The sequence below is a fragment of the Geotrypetes seraphini genome, chromosome 16, assembly GCF_902459505.1.
Source record: "Geotrypetes seraphini chromosome 16, aGeoSer1.1, whole genome shotgun sequence".
In the NCBI taxonomy this organism is placed as follows: domain Eukaryota; kingdom Metazoa; phylum Chordata; class Amphibia; order Gymnophiona; family Dermophiidae; genus Geotrypetes; species Geotrypetes seraphini.
Window position 1 is genome coordinate 53600234 of NC_047099.1, and position 13236 is coordinate 53613469.

General features: G+C 42.7%; 1 protein-coding gene across 1 annotated transcript in view; it reads left to right on the forward strand.

The window, feature by feature from the left end:
• Window positions 1-13236, forward strand: part of NOTCH3 (notch receptor 3) — a 195491-nt gene that overhangs the window by 173671 nt on the left and 8584 nt on the right. Inside the window, exons 32-33 of the mRNA XM_033923748.1 lie at window positions 2593-2740; window positions 10422-10519. Of these exons, the coding sequence (XP_033779639.1) occupies window positions 2593-2740; window positions 10422-10519 (246 nt within the window). The remainder of the gene's footprint in view (window positions 1-2592; window positions 2741-10421; window positions 10520-13236) is intronic.

Sequence of the window (13236 nt, forward strand, 5' to 3'; positions counted from 1 at the left end):
CAACATGGGTCTCAGTAGAGACTTACTCCCCCTTCCTACAGAATTTCACAAAGGAGAGAGAGTTGCTTAAAGATCAAAGAGATCAAATTACAGATGTAGTCCTTTTCAGAACTTTTAAATTTAGACAAATAACTACTAAATTTGGACAAAGAACTTCTTTTTAGCATGGAATATAAGTTCCAGAAATCATATTTTTCGTTTATATGCATTTCTGAATATGCATATACATTTTATAACATAGCCAAAAACTTCAAATGCAAAACCACTTATCTGTTTCAGGAGAAACCACATTGGAAGTGCTACACACTTCATGGCCCTTATCAGCACAAAAGGAAAAGTACTCTCCTCTCATGCTGTGAACAACTGACAGTTTAAACTTCACTAATACATTTGGACAGACAGAACTCATAAAAAACCCGGGATACTGCAGGACTTGGGAATCAGATGAAGGGAAGAATTTTTAAAGCCCTGGGGTAGACGGGTCCAGGTTACTTAGGAGGTTTGTCCAGTGGAAGGGTTTTCCCATTGGAATGCAAAATTGGCTGACTGGAAGAGGAACTGACAGCAAACGAATGCATAAAAACCTGACGAGTTATGTCCTCTTCCAGGGAGCCAGAGGGGGCCAGCCCACACCAAATATCGGCCATTCTAACTGGCACAGACAAATAAGGGTTGATTTGTTAAGTATAATCAAAGACAAATTCCTTTTTTAAAATTAGCTAACATATCAAGGGATCCCCACAGGTAGACAGACATCCCCCCATTGTGCAATGGAGGACAAAAACACTTCCCTGTATTCCTGGCCCCGCCCGTCTCCGGGCTAGGGAAACGCAGTACTAACAGGTCCACACTCGCTTCGTCCTCAAGGACGTCTCAAACACTCTCAAACACACAAAACACAACAGATTTCAGTTCAGTTACTCAACCAGAAAATAACAGTTCCTAGAATCCTTCCCCACAACTTTTCAGCGACAGATCACGTGGCTTACTAGGCAGGAGACGAGAGACAGGATAGGGATGATCAATCCCCACTTACCAGATAGTGGCCACTCCAGGTACAGATACAGATACAGATACAGATTCTTGTACTTTAAACTGAGACTAGATAAGTCAGTTGAAGCGGTCCAACGTCCTGAGGTCTGCCAACCCCCCAAAAGGAAGGCAGCCGGCTAAGCAGACATATCAGCCGTAGGACCAGAAACAAGTGACCAATCGAGTAACCAGTGGTCAAGAGACCTTCAAGTCCCTGTTCGGGCGCCAAATGAAAGGTCACTTGGATACACAAAGTCAGAGGCGTGAAGAAAGTAAAAGAAATTTATTCACAGCATGCATGTTGGACCCCTGAGCTTCAAGCTGGCTCAGAAGTGCCGAAACCAGGAAGTTACAGAGATATTTATTCATTTTTCTGGCTATACAACTGAATTCTAGAAAAAGCTTTTCACGTGTTACTTTTCTTAACACTCATTGGTTCTAAGCTCACACTAGCAGGTCACTAGCAGGACACCTATCTAACTCTTGCAGTTAAATGTACAGAAGGGCAGGGTACATCATGGCTCAAACTCTTTATCTATTCAGCTTACAATGTGGTAAGGTAGGGACATACATTTTAGGCAGATGCAGTCAATAGATTATACACTGTTTTCAGCTATGTAGGCCAGAGCAATATTTTAAACAACAGTTAACTATTTCATGACCCTACATTGCGATGAATAGTCATCAGTTCTTTTCTTTTCCTTTTCTCTCTTAGCTGTATTTAGCACACTCAAGGGAGAGGGTGGAGTTGGGGAGTAATTTTACAAGACATGTTATAATATGGTATATAACATGTGTATATTCTATTTTAGTTGAAAATGTGATGATGGGTGGGTGGGGTTATTACACTATTAGATTTTATGTGTTAGATATTATAGTGCTATATTGGAATTACTTGTATGATGTATTTTTGTGCACTTGTCGTTTTGATTTGAAAATGAATAAAGAATTTAAAAAAAAAAAAAAAAAAAAAGGAACAGCACAGGATTTGAACCCACCACCTCAGGGTGTTGAGGCTGTAGCTCTAACCACTGTGCCATGCTCTTCTGTATAAGACACTGTATTGTATTGTATATGATTTTTAGTACTAAATTCACATGAGGATCCAGCGATAAGTTTCTCTCTAAGTTTAACCCTAAAATCCTAAGTCCCGGGAAGACTGGATATTCATTGTTATTAATAAGCATGGAATTATATTGATGTTGCTTGAAACAATTCAGCTTAAATGAGTCCTGCATTACCGCTGGAGCTAGTCACATTTAGAGCTGAGTCTGAATTAGAAGCAAAATATAGCCATTCCCCCCACCAAAGGTTTAATTTCTGCTTCTCCAGGAAAAGAAAATATTCTGAAGTATTTAGCCATGCAAACCAAATCTTGCACAGACAGGGAGGAGGGGAGGGGAGGGAGGGAAGTAAGGTAGAAATCCTATGTGCCAGGTAACCATGGCTGGGAAGATGCTATGTCAGGGGGGAGGGTGAGTTCTCAGTGCTTGACTTCAACCATTCATCAAAAAGATGATTTATTCCCCTTTTTCTTCCCCCACCCTCGCCCTTGTTCAGATTCTGATCCGGAACCGCTCCACAGACTTGGATGCCCGCATGCTGGATGGCTCCACAGCACTGATCCTGGCTGCTCGGCTAGCGGTAGAGGGCATGGTGGAGGAACTGATTGCCTGCCACGCGGACGTGAATGCTGTGGATGAGCTGGGTACGTCTCTTTTCTCTCCCTGTTAACATCTCTGCATCTAACTTTAGGATTAGATGGTGGTCCAGGCATGGTCTGATGGTCGCTAAGGGGGAGGGGGGGTGAGGAGGAACTGGTTCCTGTTCTAGTTCCAGTTATCCAGGACTGCTAGAAGAGAGAGTCTGACATTACACAGAAAGTATCAAATATCAAAAAAAATAACAGAGAACTAGGTATCGATTTAAATGCTCAACCTTATTTTCATATGCCCACGATAATCTGTGAGTAGTGCTAGTGATCATGCAATGAATTTATGTTTATTAAAATTTTTATATACCGCATAGAAAATGACACAGGAAAAAATTTGTCCCCATCACTGCCCCATCCCCGCGACCACCGTCCCTGTCACCACCCCGTCCCCATGACCATTGTCCCCATCCCCGCAACCACCGTCCCTGTCACCGACCCATCCCCGTGACCACCATCCCCCGCAGCATCCATACAAGCCTCAGTACTGCAATATTTAGCTTATTCCTTCCTTGAAATATGATTTTACCTAGCACAGGCACAGTCCAGAGAGACAGAAAAATAAGCTAAGTACACAGAGCCTGTTTTCTTTATCTTAATAATTATACTTAGAGCAGGGGTACACGTTCTGTCTTTCAGGACTGCAAACAGGTAAAGCTTTTAAGGTATCCCTAATGGATATACAGGAGAAAGAACTGCATACTCAACCGCGTTCTTTGCTCCGGAGTCAGGTTGAGCTGATCACAAGGGAAGCCACAAACTGCTTCGCCTGCAGCTTCGCGAAGTCTTGCCGGCTCAGCTGATTGTGGATTCCCTTGTGATCAGCTCAACCGGACTCCGGAGGAAAGAAAGAAAGACAGCCCCCACCCCCCTGTCATTCTCTACATCTGATCCCATCCACACAAGCCTCAAATAGTTTTATACTGAACTTATTTTTTTAAAGTATAAAAAGAAACAATATTCTATTCCGGAGTGCCCAAATGGTCAATCACGATTGACCAGTAAATCGCAAAGGCAACGTGAGTCGATTGCGTTGCCTTTGCGATCTTGCTCTTTCTTCCTCCCCAAGCCAGGCCAGGCACATACAAGTGCCGGACCCACAAGACTTCACCTCTGACATCAATTCTGATGTCGGAGAGGAAGTTCTGGGCCAGCCAATTGGAGCTGTTCTGGACACTGTCCAACTCAGAGCATTCCTTCCACAGCAACATCTGGAAGCTCTTCTTCAACTCTGTCATACAGTGTCTTCCCGCTCTTCCATCTCAGTGAGACACATGATGGTATTTCTGGGTCACATGGCCTCCACAGTACACGTGAATCCTTTTGCCAGACTTCACCTCAGAATTCCTTAGTGGACCCTGGCATCTCAATGAACGCAAGTTTGCGACCCTCCTTCTCGACACATTTCAGTCACTCCTTCCTTGAAGAAGTCTCTCCATTGATGGATGCTCTCTTCCAATCTTTCCAGAAGCTTGTGCTTTCAAACACCCCCTCATCAGAAGGTCCTCATGACAGACTCTTCGACCTACGCTTGGGGCGCTCATCTCGATGATCTCCATACTCAAGGCCTCTGGACCAATACGGATCATCAGTGTCATATCAATCAGTTGGAACTCAGAGCGATCCTCAAAGCTCTCCATGCTTTTCAACATCTGCTTCACGACACAGTAGTCCTTGTTCGGACGGACAACCAAGTCGCCATGTACTATGTCAACAAACAAGGAGGGACAGGGCTGCTTCCCTTTATTATGAAGCTCTGGAGGTTTGGGACTGGGCAATCCGCCACACCTTCCTCAAAGCTGTCTACATTCAAGGGGCGAAGAATTGCTTGGCGGACAACTTGAGTCGTCTACTGCAACCTCACGAATGGACTCTCCATTCCTCGCCTCTTCGTCACATTTTTTTCACAGTGGGGAATGCCACAGATGTAGACCTCTTTGCAGCTCCCCACAATTGCGCTGACATGGACCCTAATGGAGGTTGACTTGAGGCCAGATTGAGATAAATGAAGTAGGTAATCCAGAACTGAAGACAAGGAGGTAGATTGAGGCTCCTTGTGATGAAGAGTGCACCACGCAGAAAATCTAGTCCACTTCTAATTATAACATTGTCTGGTGGCAGGTTTTCTGGAAGCCTCTAAGATGTCTCTGACAGATTGAGAAAACTGTAGATTTGAAGTTATCTCTAGAGGTACCAAGCTGTCAGATGTAGGAAATGGAGATTGGGATGAAGAAGAGAATCGTGACTCTGTAAGCAGAGATAGAAAAATTGGTAGAAGTAGGGGCTCCCTGCTGCTGAGTTGAAGTAGAAAGGAGAACTAAGGTTGCCTGGGCCACCGAGGAGCTATCAGAATCATGGTGGCATGGTCGTACTTGAGCTTGACCAGTGTCTTGAGAATGAGAGGGAATGGAGGAAATGCATAGAGGAGCTTGGTCGTCCATTCCAGAAGAAAAGCATCTGCCTCCAAGGGGGTGAGAGGAGTAAATCCTGGAGCAAAACTGAGGCAGTTTGTAGTTTTGGGGAGACGCAAACAGATTTATTTGAGGAGTCCCACACTGAGAAAAAGATATGACGGAGAGATGTTGAATTGAGTGTCCATTTGTGAGTTTGCAGAAGATGGCTCAATTTGTCCGCCAAGGAGTTTTCTTCTCCTTGAATGTAATTGCTTTGAGAAACACATTGTGAAGAATTGCCCAATTCCAAACCTTCTGAGCTTCCTTGTAAAGAAGGAGAGATCCTGTCCCTCCCTGTTTGTTCATGTAATACATGGCTACTTGGTTGTCTGTACGAACGAGCACTACTTGATCGTGAAGAAGATGCTGAAAAGCTTTGAGAGCATTGAAGATCGATCTGAGTTCCAACAGATTGATGTGATTCCGACGGTCCATGGCGGACCAATGTCCCTGGGTACAGAGACCTAGATGAATCCCTCAAACATAGGTTGAAGAATCTGTTGTGATGACCTTCTGATGAGGAGGCGTCTGGAACAGCAACCCTCTGGAAAGGTTGGATGAAAGCATCCACCATTGAAGAGATTGCCGTAGAGCAGAAGTCACTGTAATGTGTTGAGAGAGTGGGTCCACTGAGGAATTCTGAGGTGAAGTCTGGCAAAAGGAATCACATGAACAGTGAGGCCATATAACCTAGAAGAACCATCATGTGTCTCACTGAGAGTGAAGAGAGGGTAGACACTTTTTGGCAAAGGTGAATGAGAGCATCCTGACGTTGCTGGGGAAGGAATGCTCTGAGTTGCACAGTGTCTAGGATGGCTCCAATGAACTGCAGAGACTGGAACGGCTGCGGTTGAGACTTGGGAAAATTTACTTCGAATCCTAAATTTTGTAGGAAGGAAATAGTCTGTTGCGTCGCTACATTAACCCTCTGGAACATGGAGTCTTTATGAGCCAATCGTCCAGGTATGGGAAAACTTGAAGGCCATGACTTCATAAAGCTGCTGCTACCACTTCCAGGCACTTGGTGAAAACTCTGGAAGATGACGCAAGGCCAAAAGGTAGCACTCTGTACTGATAATGGTGATTTCCCACCCGAAATCTGAGGAACTTGCGAGAGGCTGGATGAATGGGGATATGAGTACAGTATAAGCCTCTTTGAGATCTAGAGAGCATACCCAATCTTTGCAATCCAGAAGGGGATACAAAGATGCCAGGGAGAGCATCCAAAACTTTTCTTTGACAAGAAATTTGTTGAGAGCTCTGAGATCCCATCTTCTTCGAAACAAGGAAGGTTGTAAAAACCCCGTACTCTGCTGTTCCAAAGGAACCCTCTCGATGGCATTGAGAGCTAGCAGAGTTTGTAATTCCTGGAGAAGAAGGGACTTGGACACTTGGACACTCTTTTGGAGGGTGATCTGGTAGAATCTGTAGAAAATGAAGGGCGTATCCTTCTTTTATGATAGAAAGTACCCAGAGATCAGAAGTGATGATTTTCCACCAGTGATAAAAGTGATAAAGGCGCCTTCTGATGGGAAGAGGAGAAGGCAGAGGCAGATAGTTGTTATGCTCTGACTAAGATGGTCAAAAAGGCTGTGTAGGCTTTGTTGTAGTTGGTGTCTGAGGCTTTCGCTGACGCTGTTGCTGCTGGGCCTACTTTGGTGAAAGTCTTGAATAAGGAGTAGATCTAGGGAGGTAGCGCCTCTGGTAAGAAGGCTTAAAACCCCTATTAGCCAAAGGTTTGGGTTTTGGCCTAAGCAGTGTGGCAAAATGCTTCTCATGGTCAGAGAGATGTTTGGTGGCCTCTTGTATGGATTCCCCAAACATTTCTTCACCTAGACAGTGAATATTTGCTAATCTGTCCTGTAAAGTAGGCTCCATATCCACCAACCGCAACCATGCCAGCTTTCGCATAGCCACTGAGAATGCTGTGGCCCTGGGGGATATTTCAAAGTCATCATACGCTGCCTTGACCATATGTACTCTAAGCTATTGTAGGGTATGGTGCATATGTTTAAATTTGTCCAGACAATGAGAGGGTAGATCTTTAAAATAGGAAGGCATGGTCTTAATCCAGTACTTCATGTAAGATGTAAAAACAAAGTTATAGTTGAGAATTCTGCTGTCCATCATGGAATTCTGATAGATTCTACATCTGAACTTGTCCATTGTCCTGCCCTCACGACCAGGAGGAACTGCCACATATATCTTAGAAGGATTGGATTTTTTGAGTGAAGATTCAACCACTAGAGATTGATGTAAGAGTTGTGGTTTCTCAAAACCTTTACACTGAACCATTCTATATTGAGATTCCATTTTGGATGGCACTGCCAGGATGGAATATGGAGTATTAAGATTTTGTTTAAAGGTATTTTTAAGAATACCATTCATAGGTAACTTAAGAGACTTTAGGAGGCTGAGGTAGCTCCAACTCAGCTAAATATTCTTTAGTGTATTTAGAATCATATTCAAGTGCAATTTGTAGATCTTTAGTCATCTGATTGAGAAATCTGGTGAAAGATACTAAATCAAAAGATGACTCTTCTCGTCTAGGAGAACCTTCTGGCATTTCATAAGACGGAGAAACTTCAGGGTCATATTGAAAATGAAGCTCTGAGTCTTCAGGTAAAGAAGATGACCATCGACCCCTAGAACGTTACGGTGTTGAAGTGACAGTGGACTGAGAATGTTTTCTCTTCAGAGATCATGTTGTAGAAGAATGCCTTGATTTTGAAATCTGCTTGCCAGAGTGATGAGGTAAAAAAGATGACTCACGTCCCAACTGTTGAGAGCACTCTACATGCGAGACTGGAGTTTGTTGTCTTGAGGAAAATCAAGAAGATGACTTGAACTCTGATGGTCGAGGTCTCGATGTGGATCTGCGACGGTCAGTCGAAGAAGACCTATGTCTGGAGGACAGGGCCTCGCACCCTGATAGTCGATGTTGGGGTGATGTCAACTCCCATTCCGAGCCCCGGTACAGAGGCGATGTCAATCTATGCTGCAAGCCTCGATGCTGAGGTGATGTAGATCTCTGCTTTGATCCTCGATGCCGAAGCGATGTCGATCTCTTTTGCGATCCTCAATGTATAAGATAATGCCTTTTCGAGGATTGACACTGCCTCGACAGTGACTCAGATCTCTGATGTGTGATTTGAGTTGAAGAGGATCGATGTCAAGACTGCTGTGAGGACTTTTACCTTTCTTTGAAGAAGCACGATGCACAGCCTGGTCTGCTGATAGAGGTACCGATGAGGAAATAGTTTGGGCCAATTCCTTCAGGACAATGTTGACCATCATCTGAGTCAAATCAGGTACCGATACCGCTGATACAGCCTGTGTCAATGGTACTGCGGTGTGCTCCAGCGAGGGTGACCTCAAAGATGAGGCACCTCGAATCGTGGAGGCAATCCGCTTAAATGGTCTCTTGGTGGCCGGCATGACTTCACTCGATGCCTGAATGGCCAGAGACTCCAACTGGAAAACTGGTGGCTTCTTAGCTAGCTTACCTGCAGTCGGTGACAACGGGCGACAAAGACGACTTCAATGTCAATGTCTTCAATGTGGGAGCTTTCCCCGAGGACGATGTCTTGGTCGAGATCTTCCTCACCGATGTCGTGATCGAAGCCGGTGATGAAGACTTCTAGGAGGCATGCTCCATACTGAAGATTTTCTCCTGCTGGGCCTGCCAGTTTTTGAGAGACTGCTTTTGTAAGGTAGCACAGCAGACACAGGAACCGGGACGATGATCTGGCCCCAGGCACTGTATGCACCACTTATGCTAGTCAGTAATATAGATGGTATGCTGACAGTGGGTGCACTTTTTAAAACCAGATACCGGCCGGGACTTTGAGGGAAAAATGGCCTCAGCCAAATTGAAGTCCGAAGGTTGAGGCCGCGGAATAGGCCCTGCCATCAAAAGGCAACGGGACAAAAAAAACCGAACTGGCTTGTTTTGTTTTTTAAACTAAAAAAACTCACGTAATTCAAGAAGAACTCAAGCAAGAAAACACAAGCTGTGGATGGAAGGCACTAATTTAACACGCTGAGCCTTGAAGTAGGGACTTCTCAGCTCCACAGAAAAACTAGAACTGAGGAGATGTTGAAGAGACGTGCGCTCTACGTTGGGCGGAAAGGCACTCGCGCATGCGCAGTGTGGCAGTTGCGAACTTTCTGAAAGTTTCATCAAGCAAGATTGCTTGTCAGACTGTTTGCACCAGGCTCCGAGAATATGCTGCCTGCTTGTCCTGGGATAATGTACTGTCCATAAAGAACCTTTACTCTATAATGAGAAAATTGTCTCCCTTAATGAGTTTGAATTATTCTCATTGGCCCAATAGCTTGGGAAAAAACAGGCTAATGAGAATAATTCAAACTCATTAAGGGAAACAGTGTTCCCATTATAGAGTGAAAGTTCCTTATGAGTTTTGAGGCCCTTGTTATATTCATTGTATGGTCACTGCCACTACTCACAGATTATCATGGGCATATGAAAATACAGTTGAGTATTACACAGAAAGTTCCACTAGGTGATGGAAAGGAGAATTCATTAAAAAAAATCTAAGGCTAGCATTGTATCCCTCCGTATACTCAGTGTGGCAGGCAGCCCATTGGCTTTAAAAGCAGTAGGATGTAGGAAAAAATAGCTAGTATGGTAAAGACAAAGTGTAGATTTAGGCTAGGGTGAACAGGGTGGTTGCCCAGGAAACCTACAGGACAAGCGAACTAGGAGCGTCATCAGAATGGGATGATTCATCTCAGCCACTTTATCATGGGACGTATCATTGCAGCCACGCTGAAACGACCTGTTCTGCTGGATGTGGCATCTTTTGCAGGGTCCCGGGCTCCGATCCTGGCTGGGGGACAGTGGGGTTTAAGATTTGATTTGGGAGAGGGGCACTGTCCCCCCCAAATGAGGCATGAATCATCCCATTCCGTGCTGGGGTGTAGGACGAGTCATTTGCGGCTGATTCAGCGCTGAAACAGCCACAATGAATCGACCTTAGACTTGAGCGTCAGATGACTTCCTAACAACTCGACTTACCACAGCTCAAACCTGGAGTGCTGTAGAGTCTCCAAACACCTCAACCTACCCTCTCTATCTTGGGGGAACAGTACCGTGTGGGGAACACTGCTCACCCCCCCTGCCACCTCACAGCCAGTCCTGCGGCCACGTAGGATACTCTGGTTTATCTTTCATATTGAGTTGTGGACATCTTTCACTACAGGGAAATCAGCCTTGCACTGGGCGGCAGCGGTGAACAACATCGAAGCCACGCTTGCGCTGCTCAAGAACGGAGCGAACAAGGACATGCAGGACAGCAAGGTAAGATGCTGCAGCTGAGGTAAATCAATTAAACTTTGTCACCAATCATTTGGTTGGCTTTCTGTATCACTTCACTGAAAATAGAAAGCAACTAATATCATCTTTATCATGAGCTATTTTTTTGAAGCATTATCTTGGTATTTCTATGATAAAGATGATATTCGTTGGTTTCTATTTTTGGGCAGGTGGGGTAAAGGAATGTGACAGTGGGTATAGACACTACCACAGTTCACTATATCCCGGCGAAGGTACCCTCTCAACTTACCCCACATAATTCACAATATAAGCTGGCAGTGAGGGTGCTCACGGTAAAGCTAAGGCTTAAATAGGCACCCATAGGTTCATGCCCCTTTGCACACATCAAGTGGAAAGGAAGTTAGCCTGATCCCGTGATTAGAGGAAGGGCGGGGCTCCCAGATAAACATGTCCTTGCTGGAGGTGGGCACTATAGTTACTGAAAACATATAGGTCAATACTTAAAATGCAGCTGTAGTATTTAAATAAAATCTGGTTATTTGGCACCATTCTCTGGGTTGTGAGCAGCACAGAACATCCACAATCATTACATAAGAACGAACGTAAACATCTCTAGAATGGGGCAGCCCAGGTCACAAGCATCTGGCAAGATCCCAAAAGAGTAAAACAGATTTTATGCTGCTTATCCTAGGAATAAGCGGTGGATTTTCCCACATCCATGTTAATAATGGCTTATGGACTTCTCTTTTAGGAAAGTTATCCAATCCTTTTTTAAACCCTGCTAAGCTAATTACCATTACCACATTCTCTTGGCCACGAATTCCAGAGTTTAATTACACGTTGAGTGAAGAAATATTTTCTCTGCTTTGTTTTAAATTTATTGCTTAGTTGCTTCATTGCAAGCCCCCTGGTCCTAGCATGTTTGGAAAGTGTAAACAAGCAATCCAAGTCTACCCATTGCACTCCACTCAGACTTCTGATTTTATAAACTCCAGATAACTCTGAGGACTGCTCATGCTCCACCCAATATCCAGATAGTGCTGAGTTGCTCTGCCAAGATACTTGGGGGGCACTATCCCCTTAGCGACTGAAATCCTCACTGCTCGGATTCAACACCAGGATGGCAACAAGGCTTTCAAAGTCATTAATGTCAAAGCATCCACATCTGTACGTCTGGCTTCAGCTCATTTCATTGCCTCCTTGTGTGGTGTAGCTTGTCTATTTACTTCTGTATTATTGATCCAGAAATAAAAACTAGTAGACAGACTCTTGATTGTAAACTGCCTAGAAGTCGCAAGATAGTGGCAGTATAGAAGAATAAAGTTATTATTATTATTATAAATTCTTTTTACTTATCATTTTAATGCAGTGTCTCTAGCATGCCCCGACGGGACCCGTTTCGCCCAAAAGGCTTTCTCAAGGGTTTGTGGAGGAGCTCTAAATAATACAAAAATGTTGTTTATATAACTAATTAAAACATACACCACAAACATCCAAGACTGTGTTAAAAACTTCCAATACAATAATGTGTAACAATCAATTTAAATACTGTAAGTATATTTCATACAAAACATGAAAAATTTATTATTAAACTTCAAATAATAAATTTATTAGCTATATGTTCACTATCAATACATAGATCATTAAATAATTTCAATGAAATGTTCAATTTAGTAGGCTTTACTGAATTATTTCAATCTTATAAGATATAAATAAATCCTTAATTACCAATTGATTAAAATCTTAATTCTCAATCAATTAAAACCTATTATCTAATAATGAAATATTCTTTAACTTTATAGACACCCTAATTACCATAAACTCATTAAATGAACTTGAATGCGTGTGTATTTGGTATCCAAGGTGTTTAGTAACATAATTTTCCGTGTATATTACATAAGTCAAAATAAGTCGATAGGTTTTGTAATGAGGTTGGATATTTTTAAGAAAAGAGTATGATTCTAAAAGTAGATTAAATGTCTGATCCGCCAATTTAGCTCATGCGCAATAGATATATAAAGATGTGCTTACAATATAAAGTTCAAGAATAGGTACAAACGAGTTAGAACTGCACTGTAGACTGGTGAAATGAATTGTACTGTCTTGCAATATAGTATTTTGAAGCTCAAATAATTTAAATCCTGATAGTATATGAATGAATGGTTAGTATACTTCACATATGGGCCAAGTAAGGGGTAGCGCACATGCGCTTAATTTTCACGATCTTTAGCGTTTCCTTTATAAAATAAAAATTCAAATCAATGAAATTAATATAGTTGATAGGCTTTAAATAAATCATTCATGTAAAAAGATAAGGTTGTTTTAACCATAAATTAAACATTTAAATTTGTGCTTCAATTTAAAAGTTTGCGCATGTGCAATGACTATAAAAAGACGTAACATAAGTATGGTGGGTAAGCAGTTTTGCTCTAACCCCAAATGAGAAAGGTAAGTCAAACTATGAGGAGAGCAGCATAGAATTAAGAGTATTTTACTCTAAATTACATAAATAGTGAATGAGTAAGATGTAACTGGTTAAATAAGGTTTCTTAAGAGTTTTGTAATGATTTCGATTAGTTAACTCTTTGCGCATGAGCAAGAAGCGTTTAAAACTTGGTAACCAACCCTTTATTTAAGAGAAATAAGTTTTAAAATGTGGTGATTAATTTGACTTTATTTAGTTTTAAAACATGAAGGATTTCTCATAAAATAGTTAACTCATTCTTTAGTTAGTCAGATAC